This window comes from Geospiza fortis, unplaced genomic scaffold (genome assembly GCF_000277835.1).
Source record: "Geospiza fortis unplaced genomic scaffold, GeoFor_1.0 scaffold608, whole genome shotgun sequence".
NCBI classification, from domain to species: Eukaryota; Metazoa; Chordata; class Aves; order Passeriformes; family Thraupidae; genus Geospiza; species Geospiza fortis.
The window spans coordinates 1,187,844-1,213,778 of NW_005054494.1; the positions used below are offsets into that span (position 1 = coordinate 1,187,844).

Here is a 25,935-nt window from a genome sequence, read left to right on the forward strand (position 1 = left end):
GGGGGGGGAGCACGGCGGGAGGGAGGGTATGCTCCTTAAACCCCCATCCACTCATCGCTCCCGAGCCTTGGCAGGCCAGGGAAGATGCTGGATCCACCCCGCTGCCGTGTCACTCTGCTCTTCCCGGTCCCAGCGGGTTTAATGGCGCTATTAGAATCGTTTTAGTCGATAAAAGTAGATTTGTTTCACTGAGTCATGACTCAAAACCAAGACTTTGCTCCATTTACAAAAGCAAATCACCATCTTGCAAATGCCAAGCACAGATTTCAGCTCCGAAAGTGAAGCCTGGGGAATGTTTCCAGCCAGAGGGAGAATGGAAAACTGCATCTGCAAAAGCTAGGAAACATTTTTGTCATTTATCTTGTTTTGATAAACAGAGAGGATATCCTGTGGAATACCAGCTCCTGAAGAAACCTGATGAACTCATTCCACATCAAGCCACTTAATCATGGATTAATAGAGGGGAGAGCAACAGCAGGAGATGCCACGGGACCAGGGACTGCAACACAACCCACGGATAATTCCAGCCAGTTCCTAGGTGGGAAGCCCTCGAGGAAAACTTGGGAGCCACAGAAAGCACCAGCAATTCTTTCTGCTTTCTGATTCATCCCTACTCACCCACCCACATGCCACGGCAGAGGAGGCTGTAACTGCTACATTTAGGATGACATTTAAAAATCAAGGTTGTGCTGCTGATGGTCATTAAAAATCCCACAGCGTTTTTCAGAAACAAGTGGGTATTCACATCAGTGTCCCTGCCAAGTATCAGCACAGCAGTCATTTTTTCTAGCAACTTCAGTTAAAAGATAAAAGAAAAAATGTGCCCACCTATAATTACTGTTATTACTGTTGCTGTTAGTTTTTAAACATTCACTATATATCTTTACATTTCCTAAATACAAATTAAGAAGAAAACATTTCCCCAAACCTTTCCAAGTGTCAAATTCATCTCTGTTAACATCAGACAGCTACAATTAAGACATCCAGCCCATAAAAGCTGCCTGGGCTCCCTCAGTAACATGTCCTGACCTGTGGTCTGCAAGTCCCTGGAGACCCTATGTCTGTTTTTCCATGGGACTTGCCCTGGCTAACCCAGAGAGGCAAATCCACTGCCCAGAGCTTTCGGGTCACTCTAAAGGGGGCTGCATCTGTTCTGAAAAGCATCTGAGGAATTCAAGGTCAGCAGCAGCAAGCAGAAAAGATGATTTGTCTAATGGGAGATGGGGCTGCCTTTGCCTCCCGCCTTAGCTGGAATGATTTGCCCGTTGGAGGATTCCCTGTCCCTGGCTGGAGAGGGAGCCTGGATAGCCAGATCAGGCGGACACTCGTGTAGGAGCACTGAAGCTGGGTGACACAGATCCCATCTTCAGAGAGAGGGTGAAGGAAACACTCATGAATGCCTGAATCAAGCTCTCAAAGAGCCAAGATGATCAAGGTAGTTAATAAAATACAGGAATAACTCAAAGGCTTCATATGCAGGTGTAAGAAACAAGGCCATGGTAGGTACCAGAGCTGAACTAGGTGCTCAGGGAGAGTGGGAGCAGGGAGAGGAGCACTTCCAGAAGGGAAGATTCTGCATAAAAGATGTCGTGGAATAAGATAATTATGCAGGAAGAAGAGAATGTCAGCAGTGTGCCCTACATCACTGATGGATGGAGAGAGCAGATACCTTGACAAAGAAAGCTAACGTGCTAATTATGATTTAATGACCCTGAAGGCAAAGACAAAAAGCCCTCCTTTGCCATAGTGGAGGAGGGAGTGGGCAGAAAGCCTCAGCCTGGCAAGGGAAGGGCTAGGAAAAGCCCAAAAGATCGTGAGATGAACAACACCTCTGCAAGGGGGAGCAGCCAGGCAGGTTCTGCCAGGCAGGAGAGAAGGGCTCCATCCCTAGGGCAGAAGAAAGCTCCGAGAGCTGAGCGTGGTTGCGGAAGCTGAGCTGCCTGCATCCAGGAACAGCTTGAAGGTGAAGGAGGAAGCGGGTTCAATTCATTCCACACTCTGGAACTGTGGAAAGACATACGCCAGGCAAATGTGAGTTGTGATGATCACTTCCCACTGCTAGACTCCGCTAGGAGGGGACAGGGAGGTGACACAACCAGGAGTTCACACATGTGCTGCGAAGGCGCAGGAGGAGCCAGGGCTTGCCAGTAATTGCTGGGGTGTAAAAGCCAGGCTGACTGCAGCCTCGTAAACAAACCTGGCTGTGCCTCCCCAGGGCTCTGCTGCCCACGGGTCTGCCAGGGCCAGAGTGCACACCACGGGATGCCAGCCCTGGGGGGACTGGGTGCTGTCTCTGCCTTCAGAAGCTTCAGGAAATCACTTCAGAAATCACTGGTCCTGCACCAATGCTTCCTGCCCAGATGGGTGGCTGTGAGTGCATGTGGGAGCAGCCTGTGCTGAGGTGGGGCAGAGCATCTCCAAGCTGAGGTCCATCAGCAGGACTCAGACTGAGCCCAGGCCATGCACACCAGGGAGGGGGCCATGGCCTCCAGCTGACCACACAAACCCTGCAGGAGGGCAGGGTTGATGAGTGAGGACATGAGTGCAGCGTGCTCCTCAGGCCAGCCCCTGGGCTGTGACACGCTGGCCTCTTCCCAAGCCGAGCTGCCGCTGCCTCCCGCTGACAACATCCACGACTGATTTGTGGCAATGACATCAGCGCCCACAAACATCCTGCCTGCTCCTGCCCTTACTCACATCCTGCCCTTCCTGCTCTCCCAGCAGCAAGGACACCGGCCTGCCACCAGGCCGGGGCGGAGGAGCACAGCTGGGCTGGCTCCCACCTCACCCCACGGTTGGTGGCACCCAGTGGCACCAGCACAGCACGGTGACACCTTCCCCATGCTGGGCAATGCAGAGTCCAGGTCACAGCGCTTGTGGGTGATGTGTGGAAACCATCACCCCATGGAGAACAGCCATCACACTGACCTACCTCCTTTCCATTCTTTGCCTGTTGGGCAGAAGCAAGAAAAATCCTCTGCTTGATCTCAATCAGCCATTTTTAAGTTCCTCAGTGGATAGCAGCCATTCCATGGATTCACCTCCACTCTGGAGATAGGCTGAAAGAGGTGGAGTGGAGAATGGAATGCTCTGAGGAAACCTCAGAGCCCCTTCCGCTGCCTAGAGGGCTCCAGGAGAACTGGAGAGGGACTTTGGATTAAGGCCTGGAGTGACAGAACAAGGGAGAATGGCTTCACACTGATGGGGCAGGGTTAGATGGGATATTGGGAAGAACATGAGATCCTTGCACAAGGTTCCCAGAGCAGCTGTGGCTGCTTGGATTAAGGCCTGGAGTGACAGAACAAGGGAGAATGGCTTCACACTGATGGGGCAGGGTTAGATGGGATATTGGGAAGAACATGAGATCCTTGCACAAGGTTCCCAGAGCAGCTGTGGCTGCCCCTGGATCCCTGGCAGTGTCCCAGGCCAGGCTGGACACTGGGGCTTGAAGTAGCCTGGGGCAGTGGAAGGTGTCCCTGCCCATGGCAGAGAGTGGAATGGGATGGGCTTTAAGGTCCCTTCCAACCCAAACCATTCTAGGATTCTGTGATTCTCCTCTCCCAAAGAGGGCTGAGTGCCCAGAGGAGCTGGAGACAGACCAGTTCTCATGTTGGGAGGCAGGACTTGGACAGGCTTGGTTTAAGTCCATCTTGCAGAACCATTATGTTCAGTTCCAATTTCCTCTCTTTTCGGTGTGTTCACTGTGAATTCCCAAAATGCAGCACAATCTTTCAGCTTTCCTGCCATGGGATGAATCTGGGCAGGTTCCTGGGCCTCACTCGCTGCTCCCTGTTTATGTCCTTCACGCTGTGCTGTGACAGCCCGTGCCACAGGATGCCTTGAACAATCTGGGCCACACATTTATGGCCATGGACCTCTGTGGTTCACAGCACAAATTTGGGAACCCACAGCTGACCATGGACACATCACTCATTCTTGAAATGTAGGCCACAAAGCTACTTTAGTTCTGCTTTTGCTTGTAAATCAAGGGCTTACATATGTAATTGGCCCAACCTTAAGAGCAAACAACAGCAGTGGTAGCACTGTGCCAGCAATTATTCATGCCTGTAATAAACGGCTGTAAAATTGCAAGCCAGCCTTTAAAAATCTGGCTCCTTGCTGCACAAACAACAAAAACTCATTTGCAGGGCTTGGCCAGGGGAGTTTTTAATTTGGAGAGAGAGATTGAGGTGGGTGAGGATGTATTTTTTCTCTTTTCATTCTCTAAAAACACTATTCATGCCCACGTTTAGGTCACAGATTACCCTGGCTACATTTCAGCACTGTGGAATAAACCCATTGAGAGGCACAGGGGACAAATCCGCCCTCTGCATTCCAAGAGTAGGGCCCTGGGAGCAGGCACAGCTGATCCCCATCCCCTGGCACGTGGGAACAGTGAATCGTTTGCAGCCCTTCCTGCCTCCGTGCTGAGCCAGCAGCAAGCCTGCAGATGAGCCACCATCCCTGGGGATGACACAGCCACTGGCCCTCCAGCTCCAGCAAACCCATGCTGCTGCTCCACACCAGGACAGGGATGCTGAGCCTTGCACAGGTCCCGCCAGTTAACAAGAGCATCCTGGCTGATAAGTCACTCCTCAGGGTCAAGCAGCAAACATCCCTCTGTCTCTTGTGCCCTCTTTAACCAACCGTGGCTGCCATGCAGCGCTCCTGGACTTGCAGGGGCAAAGGTGTGATGAGATCATTCCTTCTGCTGCGCACATTTCTCACCCACAACGCCAGAGCAACCCCTTCTCTTCTAGCAACTCTTCAGAGCAACTCTTCTAGCACGTGGCTGAAAATCTCCTTGGTGGTGCTGAGCAATGGCACCCGAGCTGATCTCTGCTCCCTCAATACTCACCAGCACGAGCAGACTTTTCCCTCTCCAGCAGCACATTACCGTAGCAGGGACCTTCCACATGCTCTGGACTCCCCAAGATTAGAAGGTCTGAGGCACCGACAGACTTCCTTACTAGGGAATCAACCGTTTTACATCCTCCTTTGGCATTTCTGGTTGGCTTCCTCCTGCTTTAAGCAGCGGCAGAGCACGAATGGAAGAGCTCTGTGAGGACTGCTCTCCCTCTCTGCTGTGGAAAGCTTCCCTCGTCAGAAATCCCCTCTAACTACCAAGTTTCAGTTTCTTCTGAAGGAAGCCGCATTCATCACAGTTCAGAAGGGACCTTTTGGCCTAATCCCCACTAGAAAAACTGCCAAACTGATCCTCCCATCACACAATTAGCAGCCACGGAGACTTTGCTACACCGGGCGATGCGGCGCTGCTATGACAACAGGAACGGGAGCCTCGTTAAGGGTCTCAACGAGAGGGATAACGAGCAATCACGGCTCCGGGAGGAGGCAGGAATCAATGGGAGCTGTTGATACCAGCGCGTTTTGCTGCATCGGGCCAGGTACTCGGGAGCCCTGCAAGCCTGACTCGCATTGTTACGGCACGGTCGCCGCGAGTACAACTTCTGAGGACAGGCAGATTCCTGGGGAGTAGAGATGAATATTCATGAAGGAGCTCAGTTTGGGAGAGGAAATGAATCAAGTGTGACAAATGCCGCCTATTAGGAAAAGAGGGTGGCGTCTATTTTTAGTGGAGTTAAGCAAACATTAAAGCTCACTCTCTAAGAACTCCAAATAATACCACTCCCTGCTCTGCCTCCCCATCGGCAGATAAGAATTTAGCAGCACGTTCCCACCAGCCAAAACCCGCTCGCCTCAACAGAACTTTTCCGATTTAGCCCCCGTGAGTGTTTTATAAAAATACAAATTTTAATCTCTCATCTGCATAGGAAGATGTAACGGCTTCCACCAGAATTTATTTTTCCCCCCCTTCTCCAGCATCATAAGGCTTGAAGGAACCTTTTTAAGACGGAAGAAAACGCTGCATTGAAATCTCCTAAAAGAGCACTCACGCGGAGCTGTAATCACTTCAGATGCACAGAATTATCAGGAGGAGAAAATTCATCTCACTTAGAATCAAGCCCCAATTTGAAGCAGAAAGGAAGAGGCTTGGTTTGCCACCGTGCCAAGCACTCAGACTTTTCACTGAAGTCAAAGAAGCTACAGCTGCTCTGAGCCATTGAAAATCATGCCCAGAATCTCTAGCGAAACTTGTTTGCAGAGATGGCAGCAGGCTGATAAGGATGTTGACTATTCTAAATAGGCCCATGTTATTTTATATTTTTAGAGATACTTAGTCTGCCTATTATTATCATTAAGCAGAGGTGGAGAATTTACTGCCCTTTTCTAGAAATCTGTACAAATACTGCTTTTCAGCAGGCTCCTCTGTTCTTCTGGTGAACGTTCCTTCTTTTACTTTTCAGGCTTATAAATGTCCAATTAAGGAAGACAACAATGAGAGGATAGTGCCTAACAAAAACACCACCAGGCCCACAAAGTTACTTGAGAGGCCTTCATCCCAAAAGATAAGCTGCTCCTGAGCCAAGATTATGACCAGAGCATTTGGAGGGCAGTAGGACATGGGTGGTCCTAACAGTGAGCCCTAGAAGACCCCTGGGTGGGATGGGGGGGCATGAGCCAGGGGTGAAGGACCCTTGGCACAAACTCTCCAGGCTCAGTCCAGGCTCTGCTGGCTCCTCCATGCACCAAGGGCCAACTCCTCAAAGCAAATGCCCAAACTGCTCCTCGTGCAACGCCACGTGGCCTCTGTCACCCTCCCTGTAGAGCATCAAACACAGTCTTAGCATGGGTTTAAAAAGAAGTTGCTCTAAATTAGGCATGCCAAGTGTTTATTATCGATACCAGTCTCTGGCACCAACAGCAGAGAGACACAGCCTTTCCCAGAGCATCCAAACCCCGGGAAATCCTCTATGGCTTTGGGATCACAGGTGGTGTCCCTCCCTGAGGTCCCCTCCTTGGCCCTCCTTTTCTGATTGAGCGTCCTCATGATTCCCCCTCAGCTTTCAGGTTACAAGCTCCCCTTCCATGTGGAGGGGAAGACACCCATGGTTAACAAATTGTGACTTGTAACTGGGTCCACTGGGGCAGCCTGCATGCCCAGCACATCTGGGACCCCACCAGGACAACAGCCAGCACACACAGCTGTCATACATCACCTCCTGGTGCTTGGCAGGGCCATTTGTCAGGGCAGTTGGGCCCGGAGTCCTTTGGAGAGCACATCTCCGTCCCTCACCATGCCAGCCCTCAGCAACTGTTGCCATGGTTATTTTATTGGAGTGCTTTTCATCAAGGAGATGCTGCAACTGCTGAATTGTCTCTTGCAAGAGTTATATAGGAATAACTAGCTGATAAGTAGGAATAACAGGTTCAGACTGCCCACGGAAGCCAGCGATCCCAATTATTTTTGTTTTGATCCTGCCTTTCTTTTGGTCTCCGCCAGGCTCAGGTTTAAAGCAGGGGTTAGAGATAAGCAGCAGAGAAGGAACGCTTCCTGATGGGAAACACACTTGGCTCTGCCAGGAGATTAAAGGTCTCTCGTCACACAAAGCCTCTGCTTTTCAATCAACCCTAAATAGGCTCTAACAAGGCACAGCAATCAACCAGGCAACATATATCCATCCTCACCTGTCGGCTTGGGGCAAGGAAAGAGATGTATTTCCCGGTTCCATCATGCTAATTGTTAATCAAGATATTATCGGCATGGCCCCAGAGCCGTCCATCAGTGGGGCAGTGAGGGATGGCCCGGGCTGTGCTCCTGCCCGCAGCAGGAGCAGCTCTGCCGGGGCTCGTGGTGAGGCGGCCGCCTTGCAGACCCACTTTCAGCATCACAGAATGCAGGAATAAAGCCTGCTCTGGAGAGCCAGGGCCGTTTTGTTTAGTCCTCATTGAAAGCTCTGGGTAATGATGGATCTGCTCTTCCCCCGCCGACAGGTCCCACAGCGCAGGCCGTTAGGCTTTGAGCGACACAAATGCCTTTTTCTGCTCTCTGCTGTCCCTGGCACCAGGCTTGGGTAGGGAGGTGCTACCTCAGCCCTGGAGAGCAGTGCAGCTGGACGAGAGGCACATGGAGCCCACTGCAGCCTGCACAGCCACCAGCGGCACCCAAATCCCAGCCTGTGACAGTGGAGGGGCTGCCCAAGGAGCAGGACTCTCCCCACAGAGGGATGCAAAAGAGCAGGGGAAGATCTCAGCTTCCTTCACAGGAACGAGCCCAAGGCCAAACAAAATCTATTAGATTTTCCTTTCATCTTTTTGAGGGGCATCAGGCCCAGCATTGCCACACAGGCAAGGGAGGGGATTGTCCTGGTCTATTCTGCACTGGAGTGGCCTCACCTTGAGTTCTGAGACAGTTTTGGGTGCCACAACATCAGAGACCCAAAGCTGCTCCAGAGTGCCCAGAGGAGGGGCCGGGGCTGGGGAAGGCTCTGCAGGGGCCACCCGAGGAGGGCTGAGGGCTCTGGGCTGGTTCAGCTGCAGAGAGGAGCCCAGGGCAGAGCTCAGGGAAGGAGGGAACGGCTGCAGGGGAGCTTTGGGATGGACACCAGGGAAAGGTTCTTCCCCAGAGGGTGCTGGCACTGCCCAGGCTGCCCAGGGAATGGGCACGGCCCCGAGGCTGCCAGAGCTCCAGGAGCCTTTGGGATGCACAGGGGGGATTGCTGGGGGGTCTGGGCAGGGCCAGGGGCTGGACGGGGTGATCCCAGTGAGTCGTTTCAGCTCAGGATAGTCTGACTCCAGATGTAAGCCAAACACCTGGAGCTGGGCAAACACTCTGTGCTGTGCCATGGAGGCACTCGGCAGAGCCACGGGGTTTGACAGGGTGTCTGCCTGGTAGAGACACCTGAGGCGCTACCAGTGGACTCAGACAGCCAAGCTGGAGCCCCCAGACTGGTGCCAGCCCCTCTGCCTCCCTGGGGCTGAGCTCCCCTCCTTGCACTGGCACAGGCAGACGTGGCTGCAGAGAGCCACAGCCCCCGGCAGCACCTGGACACTGCAACCACACATGAGGGATGGGCTCTTCCTGGAGAGCTCTCTGCACTTCTGGAACAGCCACAGGCTAAAGACAAAGAAGTGAATGTGGATGATGTGACCCCAGAGAGATCAGGATTCAGCCATTCTCAGGGTACCAGAAGAGACAGAAGACGACTTTGCCAATTCCAGCTGAAATAAAGAAATTAAATTTGTCAGTTCATTAGTGTGTAACATAAGAATGAAAAAGGCATTTCTAATTCCTGATCCACTAATCCACAATCCACTGATTGCAATCCCCAGAGTCCCCAGGGAAAGGAAAGAAAATCCACAGAAGCCTCATAGTGTCTCTCCATGACTTCTGGCCAGCTCCTGCAGAGAGAGCTCAGCTACAGAGCCTTCCTCCCTGTACAAGATCTACCTCAGCAAACCATCCTAGGGGGCTCAGGGGTAACAAAAATCAAACTGCACTTGTTGGAGTGAGCGAACACTGGATGTTTGATGAGGTGCTGGGTATGATGTCCCAGGAGTTAGCTCAGCTCCCCACAGATCTGCAGGATCAGCTCATTTCCAGCAGTGCTCCCACTCATCAGGACAATTAGCAAGGTCCCAATCTTAACTGGGAGGGGTGCTGGTGCCTGTTAAAACACTGTCCTGGCTGCATCTGGGAGATGCCCCCTGTACCTTGTTCCCAGCTGTTGGCCCCATGGATGCTATTTGTTATCCAGTTTGCCCAGCAAGACCAGTTCAGTGCACACCCACCTGACGAGCACACATAGCTGTGGGCCCCCGTCCACACTTTAAACCATCATCTCCACAGCCAATTTCAACTTCCCACACCAAATCCTTCCTTAAATTATTGTCAACACTCAGCCCCATTCAGCTGCCTCAGGGGGAGGCACCCACAGGCCTCTCTCTGGCACGTGGGCCATGGCAGCACAGCCTGTGCACAGAGGCCAGACCAGCAGTGAGCACCAGGTGAGAAACTGGGAATCCCCTGGGGCTGCCACCACTGCCCTTGACCATCCCCTTCATGCCCTTTCCAAAAAGAAGTGCAGACATAGCTCCAGAATTTGCCCTTGCAAAGCAGCTTTGCCTTCACTTGCTGCAACTCCCCAGCTCCAGAGCTGCTCAGGACTTCCTGACCATGAAAGCACCACCACGAGCAGTAAAGCCAGGGAGGACTGGCTCCCAAAACATGATGGAGAACTCTCCTTTCTGCAGCACCTTTTTCTCCTCCTATCCAGCAGAAAATGCTGTAAATGTCAGTGGCTACAGACCCCAGAAATATCCACTAATGCTGAAGCTACCACACATAACACCACGTGGTGTTCCTTCATCATTCCCTTCCCTCTCACAGGCAAGGATGGGAAACCCGAGGAAACTGTGCAGGTCACACATGGAGCAGGAACCCAGAGCAGAGCCCAAATCCTCATGCCACTCCCATACCTCACATTCCCAAGTTTTTTGGAGCGTGCCTCGAAACACTCCCCTGCTCCCTGCTGAGCTCCCTGTGCAGGGACAGGGAGCCGTCGTGCCCAGCCACGGGAGGCTCGAGGCAGAAACAGCAGCTCATTACCCAAGCACATCACCCACACAAGGACCCCGGCACCCCACCATCCCTCCCTGTCCCCAGCCCACACCTGGGCCACCCTGCCCTCCTCCAGCCACAGGTCCCACCAGGAGGGGACAGCTCGGGGCTGGCTCTGCCAGGTGACAGCTGAATGTCTCCCCCTGAGCTCCTCATGCCAACTGAATTGATCCCCAGGTGCTGCCAGGGCAGGACCAAGCCCTGACTCCACTGCACTCTTGAAGGTTTCAATTAATCATAAAGCCAATTCCATTTTGGGCTCCATCTGTCTTTATTCCTTCAGGGACTAATAATGCCACACCGTGTGTTTTCACACACTAGCTGAACCGAAATTAAGACAGATTTCAATATGAAGTACCTGAGAGGAAAATACATTTTTAAAAAAGGAATCTCAGAGTCGTTACTGTTCTCAGCTTGGAAAAAACACCTTGTTAAGTAAAAGCAGCGGGGTATTAATTTGGAAAACAACTCAGGTGAGTTCCTGCTCCTTGCAAGACATGCAAACAAACTAAAATCATATTTAGGGGTTTTATGACAAAGTATGTATGGAAATATAACACAACCTGCTTCCAGAAAGAGAGGAGGAACACGCAGAGGAGCTCACACAGGCTCCCATGTGCAGCCTCGAGCAGAGGGATGCTGGCAGCAGCCACCCTGCTGCACCAGGCGTGGACTAGCACCCAGAAACCCTCTCCAACCCTCCCTGTTGCAGTGACAGAAATAGATAAAAGCCAAGAACCCTTGTGGTTCATCGTGTGTGGCAGGTTTGAGCTGCTCAAGGCTTCAGGAAACCTCATTTACATGTCAGCACACTGTTGGCACCTGGGTTTTGTGTTCCTTCCTCTGCAATCCCCCCACGGGGCCTTTCCAGCCAGCCAGGCCTGCACATCCACTTCAATAAGGCAACTCCCATGTTGATCTGGGATGTTGTACAAAACAACAGCCCTAATTATTGATCTCAGCAGATGCAGCTAAGGATTAATGATCTGTCCCTTGGAACTGCCACTGCAGGGCTGCGCCCATTGTCCCCTGGCTGTCAGTCTGGCAGCACCAGCACGTCCCCTCCCTCCTCACCCACGTGGAGGTGTTGTCCCACATGGTGACAGCTGAGGCTGGATGCCCAAAGCCAGCTTCAGGATGATTAACAGAAAGGAACAGTTATGGTGAGCCCCAGGAGGGAATAACCGAGGCAGTCATGACCGTGGGGAGCAGCAGTGACAGGACGTTTAGCATGACACACATTTCACCTGGGCTCCAGCTAACACCACCTCACTGTAGGGAGAGCCCTTCCTCTCTCTCATCCCCTGTGTTCAAGGCATTCAGGAAAAAAGGAGAGACAGTCTGGAAAGGATGTTTGCAAGAAATTATACGATGTGCTCTGCGTTGAATTCATAAGAGACATGTGAGACGTGAGAAGTGCAGAGTGCTGAGGGGCACGAGGATTCTGATGGAAGCCAAGATCCTTTGATGGCAGCCTTCTGGAACTGGCTGCAGTACCTTGGAAACTCATTAAATGCAGCAGAAAGGACAAGTGACGTACATCTATTGATGCTCTGAGCAGCAAATTAGTTTTCAAATCTATTCAGGGCTCCTGCAGTGGCACCGAGGGGCCGAGCCTCAGTGGGAGCGGCTGTGAGAGCGTTCCTCCAGCCGTGTGGGGACCCAGCTGCCCTCAGGGAGGGCTGCCACGGGCCCAGCTCCCCGGGGACATCAGGTGGCCACAGACAGCTGCCCTGAGCATCAGAGGGCTGCACAGCTGCCAGGGAGTCATCCCCTCCCAAAACATGCCAGGCTGCTCTGAGGGCCTCTGCTGGACATCTCCTTTCCAGCAGAAAAAAAGATTATCTAAAACAAAGGGGCATCAAAACCCAGCTCAGAAGAAGACACAGAATGCCAGCACCTGAGGGAAGAGAGCAGGCAGTTAACAGTGATGAGAAGTTTCTTCAGAAAGAGATAATTTCCAGTAAGTTGTTGTTTTCTCTCATCATCCCGGGCAAACACCTGGAGAGCCTCGAAGCAGCTGAGGTTGGCAGCAGTCTGGCGGAAGGCCTGAGGAGCTGTCTGCATGGATGAATAATCACCTGTTTCAAGGAATCTTTAAGCACATGAATAGACAGATGAGAGAAAACTTATCAAAGCACTGTATTAAGAGAACAGGTAGGCTGGAAGATGCCAGCCTGGAAAAGAGGTTGATCCCTCCTCAGTCAGGACAGCCAAGGGCTGTTCTTGGATGCCATGGGAGCCTGCAGTTGCTGGTTTATGTTATTTTGCCTCCTGTGAAAGATTTGCTGCCCTCTCCTCAGCACAAGGAGAGGAGTGGGAGAGAAAATATGGCTAAATCCAGAAGAGAGGCTACAAGAGGCATGAGCAGCCCCCCAGCATCCCTCTGACAGCCCAGTTCTGCCAGTTGGCAATGAAATCCAACAAAAGCCACCATCAGGAAGAGCTAGGAGGGTGCAGACAGCAGCACCTACAGAGGCAGAGATGGGATCTGCACCCTCCCATAGCACAGAGCAAATGCAGGTGCCTCCTCTTGGTGAGTGCTCTACACCTATTGCTTGGAGGGGATGCAGAGAACATGCCAAGACCTGGGAAAATCACAGCCGGTCAGGAAAATAATGCAGGTGGTTAGAGAAGAAAATCTCTGAAGCCTGTGAAGGCATTAGCAGAGTGTACAGGCTGTAGTAAAAAGGATAAACAGAAAACATAGGATCACAAAATCATTTAGGCTGGAAAAGACATCCAAGATCATCAAGGCCAACCATTAATCTCACACCACCGTGTTCACTGCGAAGCTGTGTCCCTAAGTGCCAAATCTGTGCAGCTTTTCAACCCCTCCAGGGCTGCTCCAGTACTTCACAACCCTTTCAGTGAAAAAAATTTCCCTCATCTAAACCTCCCCTGGCAGAACCTGAGGCTGTTTTCTCATGTCCCATTGCTTGTTACTCCAGGGAAGAGACCGACCCCTGCCTGGCTCCACCCTCCTGCCAGGGAATTGTAGAGAACAAGAAGGATGAATGAATAGTGGCTGAAGAGACACAGGAATACATGTTGTGTCCAGCTACAGAACCATGTCTGCACTGGGAAACAGCAAGTTTGGGCTGGTTTTTGGCAGAAAGTGATTAGGTAACCAGCCTGAACATGTATTTTAAATGGAAACCACCACAATAACTCAAAGGCTTCAGCAGAGAGCATTTACTAAACACGATGAGACAGAAACAACATGTTTTATATAATGCATGAGCGGGCTGTGATGAGTCCTTCCCTCCCTGCTGAAACTCTGCTGGAGCAGCTTCCTGGTGCTCCCCATGCCTGTCACAGCCCTGGGCAGCACTGGCTGTTCTGTCTGCAGGGCAGGACACCTCCCACAGCTCTTAGAACACCAGCAGCTGTGGACTGAGGAGGCTCTGCAGGCTCTGGGAGCACTCCCTGCTGTGTGAAGGACTCAGGAGGACAAGGCCACCTGCCTGAGCCCCAGGTAAGTGGGAGAAGCCAGGGGAGCCCAGTGCTGGGGTCATGTGTGGGAGCTCACTGCCCACATGGGTGTGAGGCCAAACACACATTTCATCCCCACTGCTTGACCTCTGTGTCCTCTCACAGCACCAGCCAAACCCAGAGAACTCACTCCAGAATTCCCCTGTTTTACAGAAAGGACAATGTCCTCAGCCTAAGCCCAGTCCCTCGGGCTGAGGCCAAGATGTCCATCCCACCTTCTCCCCTCTCCAGCAGCCACAGGCACCTGGGGAAAACACACCTGGCACAAGACAAGGGCCTGACCCCACCCCCTGCCACTTCCAGCCATCAGCATTGCCCCAAACATTTCTCCCCAAAAACCCAGGAGCAAACCTTGGATTCTAGACTTTTCCCTCTTTGTCTTCCTGAGAGCACATGAATGGCAGTTTACTCTTTAATTGTTAATTACACTTCCTTGTTAGATTTCAGAGGCTGAAAAATGTTTAGGGATTTATTCTTCTGTGTAATTAACCACAATGATGAAACACCCATTTATACTGCACTGCAGTTTTTGTTAAGGTTATTCATAATGGGGAAAGGCTAAATAGGTTGAGTTCATTATCATTACAGAAAAAAAATTGAGGTGACCCAATCAAATTAATTTCAAATTAAGTGCAGTGAGGCTGATAACTTCACACAAGTCAGGAGTTCGAATAAAAATAGAGGAGACAATCTACAAAGCAAGAAATTATAAGCAGTCAAAGAGTGGAGCTGGAATTACAGCAACTGGGAGATGGCAAACACATGGTATGGGCAAACAGGGCCACTGAAAAAATCAGGGAAAGTGGATAAAGAGATGGGCAAATACTGCAGGATGTAAAAGGAAAAGCTGGAGGAGGAAGGGATGAAGATGGATTGGAAATAAATGGGTAGGGACAGTGCTTGTTAAGCTAACCAGATTTATTTCTCTGCACAGAAATTCTTATGTCCTTACAAGACAGCATTGAAGCAAGGTCTTTAATTTTACTTTTCCTGGGTTTATTGCTTGAGCCTCTGTGTTATTTAACACCAGTGAGCACCAACCAGTTTCAGTGCACAGCTGGACCTAACTCAAGCCCCTTAAATCTGGTGGAAGTTCTTTCCTCTTGACAGAGGCATCCTGGAGAGGCTGCTGCTTCTCCAACAGAGCAGGGAAGTCTTGTGCTCTGGGAAAATGGGCACCACCAGGGGACTGCTGGATGGAGCAAGGAGACAGCATTCCCACATCCCTCTTCCCTCAGAAAAAACAATGGAAAAGCAGAACCAAAGCCAGGTGGATCCCACGATGCTGAGCTCTCAGACAGCAGGAGGAATCAGAGCCCATCACTCTAGGAGCTTCTCTGAGGTTTCTCTTGAGAAGCAAACACATGCTTTGTGCCTCTCTTGGCTTTACCAGAGTGGGGCAAGCTCTGAATGAGCTTCAGAGCTGGGTAATACAAATAATGGTGAATGGGGTATTCAGGATGCACATGGTCATCCTTTAAGGGGTTTAATCTCTGGGAAACAGCTAAGACAATCCATGGAAAACTCTTGTGTGTGGCTGCAGGATCATGCTTCAATTCTCACCAGTGATGAGTTTACTCTCAAGCCTTTACCAAGCCCTGTGACATTATTTTAGCACTCAGGGCCAAAAGGGAACAGTGAGAGCCCAGCAGTGCTGAGCTTGTGGGCAGAGGCTGTGCTGGGACTGTCCCGTGCCCTTCTAGGACACATGGCAGATGTCAGCTTGGACCATCAGTGGGACATCCTTGTCCCTGGCTACCCCATGGGGTGGGCTTTGGAAGGTCTGGCCAAAATGCCACGAGTCTCTTACTGCAGCTGCACAAGTGGCTGCCCTCCCAGTTCCCCACTCTGGCCAGGCCAAAATCTCACCTTCTGCCTTGTCCCCATGGAATACAAACTGCTTCCCTTTGCCTTGAAGGTCCTACAGCTTAACTTCTCTCCATCCTCACCTCCAACTCATCCCAAAGTACACAGGGAGCGTTTGGGATAAAGCTTCAAGAAGGCATTCAACATAAATTATTATTCCCCTTCTAAACGGATTACAAAAATCCTTTTATTACAAAATACTAAAATGTTCAAATTATTGGTGTGGAAAAACATTTCCTGTAGGTAAAATTGTCAAAAATGGAGGTTTTAATCACACGCATAATCCTTTCTGGCTAACATTTCCACTCTTGTGAAACATGGAGATACAGATTGCACAGAGGCCTGGCTGTGCCACGAACAAAGGGAGATGCTGCCTGTAAATAGCTCAGAGGACATCAGAAGACACTTCTCTCATCAGCAATCTTTTTTAGCTTAATATAGCTCCTCTTTGCATAAAACATTGACATTTTTGTAATGTTTGGACCCAATGGTGCGAATGCTGATTGTCATGCGAAGATACTGGAGTGTACCTTCAAAATATGCAGGAACATTTTACAGACAGTAGTTTCACTTGCCTCCAAAATGCTGGATCTTAATATTTCATACTTATATATATTTAAATGTTAGTGCCACAGGATAAATTCTAACATGCTTTTATGCTAATGCAATCACTGAAAATCCAGATAATGCTGTGTATTGGCATATACTGTTAGTGAATTATGGATACCTAAATGTACAACCCCACATGCCTAGCAATTATTTTTGTTAGTGCATTTAACTTTTATTTGCAATCAGAGCACTTGAGGATTGTTCAAATGAAGTTTACTTTTGCAAACTGCTGAATGGAAAAACATTTTGTTAAAGGCTTAAAAACAGTAAGAGTGTGATGAGGTTTTAGACTTGCAATAAGGGCACTGCTCAGAGAACTCCACCAGATGGAATGATGTTTGATTTGGTCACAGCCTCAGCAATTAAAACCCAAATGCCTGAAGTGAAGGACATATAAGAGAAACATGAGATGAAACCTTGATTTCCTCCCTGTCAGGTGAAGAAATCTGCCTCTCCTGTGGCAGAGGCTCCCAGAGGCAGATGGATGCCAGGAGGCCAGACCCTGGCAGCTGGACCTGGGACCCTGTGCCCCGAGGTCCCAGTCATGCTGTGCTATGGCTGCTTTTCAAGTCTGCTTTAAGCCAAATAAATAGGAGCAATAGTATCAGGAAGGGGAAATCCTGAGCTGGCCCTGTTGCGCCTTCTCCTCCTCCTGCCTTTGCTGATCCAAGTCTTGGCCAGCCCCCTGGCCTGTTGGCTCAAGATGCTGATCCCCTGGAAAACCCTTTTATTCCAATGGGCTTCCAGCACAGCCAGAGCTCTGAGCCAGGTCCTGGCAGGACCATGTGCAGGCAGGACCTGGGTGCTGCAGCTGTTTGTTCCATCCATTACCTGCTTGACTACCTGAGCAGAGTTAAGGACAGTGCAAATCTGGAGAAGATCTGGGTATTTTTGAGAGCTGAAAAGTTCTGGATGTGACCCAGGCACATGTGGAATCACTCTGTGTCCAGTGGTTTCCTCCTGTGTTAAACACTTGTCTATAGACAAGGCCAAACTCCTTCTTCCAGACTGAGCTGTGCCAGGAGTTCCTGACCTCCCGTGCCAGGCTCTGGAGCTGCTATCAGCATGCCCTGATTTCCCTCTGGGAATGTTTGCCTGGCTTGAAACCACTGGCCTGAAACCTGAGCCAGCCTGGCTGAAGAGACCGGGGAGATGGCCACAGACCCATTTGGTGAGCAGCAGACCATTGCCTCTTCCCAGGCTCAGCATCCAGCACAGGATCTGACACCATCCCCAGGCACACAAGCACAGAGCAGATCATGTCCCTGCAGCCCAGTGAGCTGTGACACCTCTGGGAATTTACTGGAAAGCCCTACCACCTCTCTAAGGCTCTCAGGAACAACCATGAGGGAAGGAAATAAAAAACAAGCCCTCAGAAAAACACAAAATGCTGTGTGAAGTACCTGAAATGCCCCCAACAGTTTAACTAGAGCATGGAGTAAGCTGAGAAAATGTATGAACAAACGAATGAAACAAGTGAGCACACAGCAGACAAGTTGGCATGTAGGTGTCTACTGAGAAAACTTAAGCACAGCAAGGGGAGAAAAAGCAAACTCAAACCAAGGCATAATATCCCTCACATTTTGGAGCGGAGCTCTCAGACAATGTATCATCCAAGCCACTCCAAATTACCATCTGCCAGAATGTCCTTCAAAGAAAAAAGGTCCACAAGTTTGCAAAGCAGCAGTTTAATGTTGTCATATCAGATGAGAGGCTCTCTCCAAAGAAGATTTTTGCACTTGAGTGAGAAAGCCTACACAAAAGTGTGACTCTCGTGGCCACTGCTACACTGTCAGGTACCATGAGACAATGAAATTTTGGAGTCCTGACCATGTCATGGCAGGTACATCTGGAAAGAAGCTCTTTAGCAGCCCCTGTCATTTCACAAGTTACCTGCAAATGTTTTCAGACCCTCTGCATGATCTTCTCAGTATGCAGAAAGAGTCTACATAAAGAACCTGGGCAAACCACTCTGGTATTGTTTCAGAGGCTAAGATATACCAGAAGAGCAGGTTTTGCTTCTGATGTATCTTCCTGTCATCCCTAAATCAGGCTCTGTTTCAGACTAGAAGCTGGATCCTTTCCTGGTGTAAACCTGGGTACCTGCTCCTGTCCACAAGGCCCATCACTCCACACATGCTGAGGGCCAACTGCATTGCATATGAGATTGCCAAGTAAATGCAGGTCTGTGCACCATGTGTTAGACTAAGCCATAAATAATTTATGATGCTGGAGAAGGTGACTGTATTTTTAGGTGTAGAAATATGCAGATAAAACAGTCCTGACCTTCAATTTTCACTCTGCACTTCTGATCCTGAATTTGAGTCCATCCAATGCATTTCTAAAGCCTCTGCACCTCTGAATGAGCAACACATCCCCTGCAAAGCCCCAAAACCCATAAATCAAAAAGGGGCCACCAAGAAAACCCATGGAGCCCACAGGATACCTCCTGCAGCAAGCACTACACAGGATGCCCCAGCATGAGGCAGAGCAGGCTCCTTCCCCTGAACCTCAAACCTCCTGCAGGTCAGTCTCCTCTGGATTCTGGCTGCTGACCCTTATTCCTGACCCCACATCTAATCAACACGCCTTTGATGTCAGAGGCATGTGGCCATGGGGCCCAAATCTCTTTCTAAAGACCACAGGAGCTGCTCAGATCAGCACCTTGCCATCCTGGACCAGCCCAGGAGCAAGGATGAGGAAGGACAAAGGTGCTCATGGGGTGCTTGTAACAGTACCCTCTGTCACAGCTTCCCCCAGAGAGAGCTGTCAATGGGACAGAGGGAGAATTATACCCCTGTTGGACTTTGTAGAAACAAGGAGCCCAGGGAAATCAAGAAACAATCATGGATTTGACACCACATTACTTCTGGATATGTCCAATGAACAAGATAAGGACACACTGAGGAGAAGGGGAAATGGGTGTTGCAAGGGCGAGGAAGGGGACAAGACAGTTTTGTGGTGTGTCACAACACAGCTTTCGGTCTCTGCTGTCAGAAATAAACCAAGGGAGGTGGAGAGAGGCACAGAGCCCAGCTGAGGGCAGGTCTCACCTGGACAGGGCAGCTCCCAGGACAAAGGCAGAGTGTTCCTTCAGCGAGGCCTCGCTGCTGTTCAGCCCCTCAATCACCAGCCGGAGCCCACCCATGGACAGGAAATCCTTGGCATTGTCCACCTGGGAGAGAGCAGCTTCCATCAGCACAAAGCCCCAGCCCCTGGAGAACACCTCCCTTCACACCCACAGCATCCCTTCCCTCCTGCTCTGACCAGCAGGGAGTTTTACAAGGAATTAAAAATTCCGAGGGAATGGCTGTGGCTGAGCTCAGCACAGCCCTGCCCGGGAGCAGCCATGTCACAGCTGCCCAGGCACAGTGTCCTCGTGGGAGGACGTTGTCACACTCAGAAGGCATGGCTGGAAAACTCAAATACTTTGATTATAGCTATCAAAAACGCTCTTGACACGTACTTTGGCAATTCAGGTGGTGTCAAAAACTCAATATATCTGCTGATGTCAAAAAACTCCAGCTCTTTGCTCTCCCGTGAGCAGGCCTTTACTGGGGACCCAGGGAACTGCATGTTTTGCAAATGAAGTTAATTAATTGATGCTGTGATTGTAGCACCAGGAGTCAGGGATGTTTAGGAGCCTGTCAGCACCAACAGGGTGCAAAGGGGGCATGGGAGTGAGGAGCACAGGCAGTTCTGGGAGTTCTCTGTGAGTTCCATCAACAACTTCCCCTGGACAAGGAAGGAAAAAGCCAGTCCCTGCTTGGAGGGTCAGCCAGGAGCTTCTCCAGGGAGCAGCCCCACAATGACTTTTCTAAGCAAACAATAATGGATTAACTGCCAGTAGGGAAAAGTTTGCACATTAGTGGGAATTCATCAGCCTCTGGCTCTAAGTGGATCAGGGGCTAGCCAGGCACAGTCCCAGCGGGCATCTGCTCTTGGAGAGGAGATCAGAAAAGGCTCTGAGTGCTCACAGACAAAATTTAGAGAAACAGCACAAACTACTTCAAGTACAAAATTCAGTCCAAAGTCAAATCGATGCATTTTGGTATTCAATGATTTTTTTTTCCGTTTAAAAGAGGATCTGATGAATGCTCAGAACTGCCTGCACAGAAAAATCAGTTTCTGCCTGCACAGAAAAATCAGGTTTAGAAATTCGACATATCTCTCTGAAAGACAGGGAGACAACAGCAATCGTTGGCAGATGGAAACAGAATATAAAAATGAGTTATCAGCAGGGCAAGCCGACCCCCTGATGGGGTGGGACAGGACCACAAGCCATGCAGGGCATGTGGGACACTTTTCTAGTCAATGACTTCATGCTCAGTGTTATATTTATCTCAACCATGTACCTTCATCAAAATTGTCCCTAAGTCAGATATTTCAGGTACCCAGGAGAAGGAAGAAGCTTTGTGTCCTACAGGTCTGTCGTTACCAACCAAAGCAGGACCTGGGGAGCTCCAGCTCATCTCTGCTCCCCAATGGGACAATACCCACCTGTCCTTCTGCAAAGCTGCTCTCTGCAGGTCTGCTGGGGCTGATTCAGGATTTGCAGCAGCTTTTGTATCCTTTCAGATGCTGTTCTTTTAACTGTCCCTATAAACCAGGCCTGCCAGAGCTCTCACTTTTCTGCAGACCCATCTTTATCTACAAAGAAATCTATGCAGCAACCCAATTTCAGCTGCCAGTGGGTCCTTTTATTACTCAGCCTCTGTAAAAACTGGTTTAGTGCTGGAATCAGACATTGACTTCTGCATGAGAGGGAATGTATGGACAGGCAGGAATTTGCATCCAGCAGCTGGTACGGTAAAACCAGCCCCTGCTGTAACCTCAGCAGCACCAGAGTCCTTTGTGCTGCCCCAGCGTCAGTGAGACACCACAACAGCAGAATGTAAATTGTGCTGTTGTGCTGTAAAGCTTATTCTGAAGATGTGTTTATCTTTTTTAACCAGAGTCTGTTGTGAGAGCTCCAGTTCTAAAACTAACAAAATCCCCAAAGTTAACAACTTGAAGGTATTAACCTCTCTGGGGAGCAGTGGATGCTGCAAGGCAGCAGCTCCTACCTCACTTCAGTCCACTGAAATCGGCACAGAGGAAAAACCAAAGATCAAAAGAGCTCTTGAGTAAAGTACACAGGCAAAGCAGGCGAGGGGAGGGATGGGAGAAGAGCAAATATGACAACAGTTATTCAGGGAGCAGGTTTGAATTGGAGGAGAAAGAAAATAGGGAGGGAAGGTGAGAGGGAAAATGTTAGAAAACAAGAGCGAGGGAAAGCAGCATGTCAACTGCACACGATGGAGAGGAAATTAGCAGAGAGAGATGGTGTAGCATGTCAGAGCAGAGGAGAGGGGAAGATAAGCAGAGTAAATAATTGAGAGAAAGAGCCTGCAATGCCTGAGAATGGGTCTTGGCTCCACACACTGCTGTGCAAGCACCGTGAATGCTGTTTATGAGTTACGCTCTGCCCTCTTCACATTTGCATTTGGGTTTTATGCGTTACAGATAACCCAGCAAGCCAAACCCTCCTACTCCTTCTCCAAGACAGGCTCCCAAACATGCCAAGCTGAATTGTGGCTGAGGAGAAGCAAACCAGAGCTGGCAACCAAAAGCTGAGCAAAGGCAGAGCCCTTGGGCTGACTCTTCAAAGGCAGGAGAGAGCATCTCCCCGGGCTGGGCACCAGCCATGGCTCCCACGGCGCACTCCGAGGCACGAGCTGCCCCGCACCCTCTGCTCCAGGGTGACCATGGCACAGAGCAGGGAGCAGCCTTTGCTTGCACACCCTCCAGGGCATGGCATTTTCCACTCCACAGGGCATCCCGTGCCCCGGAGACAGCAGCAGGATGGCCGGGAGCTGAGCAGTTCTGAAAAGCCACGGCACGGTACTGCTCTGATGGAGGCTGGGGAAGGTGGGACCTGTAAAGTGGCACTACACGAGTCCTGGGCCACCCACACCTGCAAGGGTCCCCTGCTCTCACAGCAGGGCTGTGACTCGCTGCAGAGGAGTCCTGACAGTTCAGCCCTTCCAGGGTTATGCGGCACAAGCGTCCTTTGGCTGCTATTCAGTAATTACATTAAGCCACTGCTGCTAAAGTCAGTCCCAAGCAGAGATAATGCTCTGGACGCATTCAACTGACTGGAAGAAGAAAGAGGAGGAAAAGCCATGCTGGCTTAGAGACAAGTCATATTTCTTATCAGCTTCCTGCCTGACGAGAAGGTGCTGCCCAGCCATCTGCCCCGACAGCGCGGGCACAGAGCAGCGCTGTGATCGGCGCACAAAGGAGCCCCTGTGCTCCTGCCAGCCTCCTGCCATTCCCCCTCTCTGACCCCTTTGATGCTGCATGTGCTTCCCTTTGATGCTCCAGTCCCTGCTCCTCTGCCATTCTGAAATTGTTTGCCCCATCCTGTGCTGCAGGGATTTCTGCTGGAATAGTCCAGACAGCTATGCTGGAATCCAAGGCATCCCAGGGCATTTGGGGGTTGCTTTTTAGCACAATGGCCTGATGCTCTGGCACCCTTAATCAGGCAAGATTAGCCCTGAGTACAAATATGAAGCTCGTTGGGTGCCCATTGTTCACAGTTATTCTCTGAGTCACACAGATGCCGTCAGTGACACAAAAGCAGGGAGAACAAACAGCAAGGAAGCCTCTGCATGCCCACAACGACAATTCAGAGTGAAAATTCAAGACAAAGAGCCCTGGAAATAACACTTGTATCAGCTGGCACATGGACTCTCTCTCTCACAGCAGCAACACTTCAGCTACCTGCCCCCAAATACCACATTTGGTTCAACAAGTGCTGCTCCAGTGAAAGGGCTTGCACTGGCACCTCCCAAGAGTTGTCCCATTCACCCTCTGAAATGACAAAGTGCCACTGGACACTCCCCCAGTGCACTCCAGACTCTCCCAGTCACTGGGGAGGGAGAAGCCAAGTCCCTTCCCACACGGCAGAGCAGAGGCAGGATGCCCAGACACCCTTCCAGGGGTGGCACCAAGGCAGGCACCAAGCCCAGGGGAGCAGAGCTCTGTGCCTGCAGCTGCATCCAAGGGGAGGTAAGAATGTGTGAGCTGAAAGCAGAGCAAGAGAGATCAGAGAGAGGGGGGAAAAGTGTGAGCACAAACCCGAGGAAGCGAGATGCCAGGAAATATGTTCACCCTCACACAGAGCTAATTAGCACAGTGAGGCTCTGCTTGCCACTGCTTACTCACACCAAGACAAAATAGGGGGTTTTGGGTGGCTGTCGCCTTCCCTGGTACAAAGACGTTCTCTGTGAACTGATATAAGGGCACCTACCATCAACCACAGCAGCTTTCCATGGAAGCAGAGAGAAAATAATTATTTTCTGAGCAGCCACCACTCTGCTTACCCAAAAATGGCAGCTAAAACCCCATTTTGTAACATTAAGGAGATAAAAGAGGAAAAAGAGAGGATAAGAAAACCAGCCTGAGAACAGACAACAAATCAGGCAACCACCAGGATACTGCTGGCTCCTGGCACAAGCGATGATTAATTCCAACCTGGATATAAAATAAGCCTGCACTAGTCCTCTGCTGTCTGTTATTGTCCCAGGATTATGGTAATTAAGCAATTTGTATTACCTGATACTGATAAGAAAAATAAAGCCCCGTTTATGACACCGTATCCCCTGGATTTTACACGGTAGTTACTGAGGCATTCTTGTTACCTGGTGAACATAATATTCGAGATCATAAAGCGCCGCGACTTTCTCATCCAGCGTGGAGGCAGAGCTGTTGAATTTGCTGATTAATTTCGCCATAATTTCATAATCTGTTTCTATCTTCATGTTCAGCTTTTCAAACTCCTCCTTCAGCTGCTCTATGGGCCGGAACTTCTTCCTCACCTCTTCCTCTCGGGCCTTGGAAACAGAAGGAGGAAACCAGATGTGAAGATGAGAGATGAAGAGACACAAGACAGACACAGAAAGGAGTGCCAGCCCCAAAATTCACAAAGGGAACCTGGCTGTCTGTGCCAATGGATTTATTGCTGTACATCAGAGGTGCAGGGGCAGGGTCCTTCTGAGAAGCTCAGGAACCCAGTTAGCTGTGAGACACCCACAATATGAGTGAACAGTAGGGTTTTGTGCACCACTTCTACATCTCCAGACCATTTGTGCACCACTTCTACATCTCTAGACTATTTGTGCACTACTTCTACATCCCTACAGCATTTGTGCACCATTTCTACATCCCATTTCCATCCAGCTCAACATCAAGCCCACAGGCAACAGTACTGCTGTTCTCAGTTTGCCTGCAAGTGGATCTTCTCAAAACCTGGCTGCAAAAAGCCCTGAGGCACAGGCACCTCCCTGATCTTACAGCTGAACCTCTCTGGAACTGGACATGAGGCTGGAGAGCTCCAGAGGTCCCATCCAGCCCAAAGTGCCCAGTGACTCCAAGGAGTTCTCAGACACAGACAAAGACGCTTTGCCATTCCAAGCATTGAGGAAATTCCAGGAAGGGTCTATCTCCTAGGGAGAGGTGTGGGGACAGAAGCTGTCCGAAAGGGAGGCAGGAGGAGCAGTGATAAGCTGGGGGCAGCTGATGTGTTGTGCCATGGGGCTTGGCCAGCAGACAGCCTGTCCTGAACTCATCTCCCTCGCAGTAACAGCACCCCAAGGGCTGCCCTGAACCAAGAGAGCTGACACAAAACATGTGGTGAGGAGGAAAGGATCTGTCTGAGATCTCAGAGAGCCCCAGAGGCGCAGGAACATCAGCACTGGTGGCACTGGGGACAGAGCCTGCTGCTGCAGGGGACAGAAGCAACAGAGGCCATGCTGGAGCTGGGCTGCCCCAAGGACAGGAGACTGGCAAAAAGCCCCTTTTGGAAGGGATTTGTCACAAATGCCAAGATGTGTTTGTATTCAGAGTGAGCCTCAGCTGGAGGGTTTGCACATGCCCTGCCGCCCATGAGGGATCAGAGAGGGCTGGAGGAAAACCAAGTGAGCAATGGAGGTGAAAGCTGTGTCAATGGAATGATAAATTACCAGAGGTACCACACCCAACCCACCCCTCCCCGAGGTGCCTCTGCCGGAGCACAGAGAGGCTCAGCGTAACTCCATTTCCTCTGACACTGAGCCTTCAAGGATGGATTTGCTCTCTGCAGGAGTGACTGCAAATGGAATACTTTAGGTCCATTAGATGTAGCTGCTTTTAGCCCAGTTGCTGGGACAAAAGCTATTCTAACAGGGGGTTTTAAAATATGGCTTATTTTCACCTAATAGAGTATCACTAATTTTTGCATTTCAATGATCCTCGTTTCCAGCAGCCCTTTTCAGCAGCCCTGCAATCAATCAGCAATGCTGCTATGGAAATAATCTCCAGCAAATGAAATCATGCCGTGCTGCCACATAAGGGAAGAAAAAGCCTTTCTGTGACGCCAGAACTTGAGAGCCTTGACTCCTCTTTCAGTTTTTGTTTGAGTGAGCCAACACCAAGGCAGCAGGAGGAGTGAGGGTTAAAGAAAT

At 50.4% G+C, this 25,935-nt stretch overlaps 1 protein-coding gene across 1 annotated transcript in view; it reads right to left on the bottom strand.

Annotated features, from left to right (window-relative positions):
• LOC102032406 (nucleotide exchange factor SIL1) overlaps positions 1 to 25,935 on the bottom strand; it is a gene marked incomplete at its 5' end in the record, with an annotated part of 39,993 nt that overhangs the window by 13,308 nt on the left and 750 nt on the right. The window contains 2 exons of the mRNA XM_005428633.3: positions 19,504 to 19,625; positions 24,136 to 24,327. Coding sequence (XP_005428690.1) covers positions 19,504 to 19,625; positions 24,136 to 24,327 — 314 coding nt within the window. The remainder of the gene's footprint in view (positions 1 to 19,503; positions 19,626 to 24,135; positions 24,328 to 25,935) is intronic.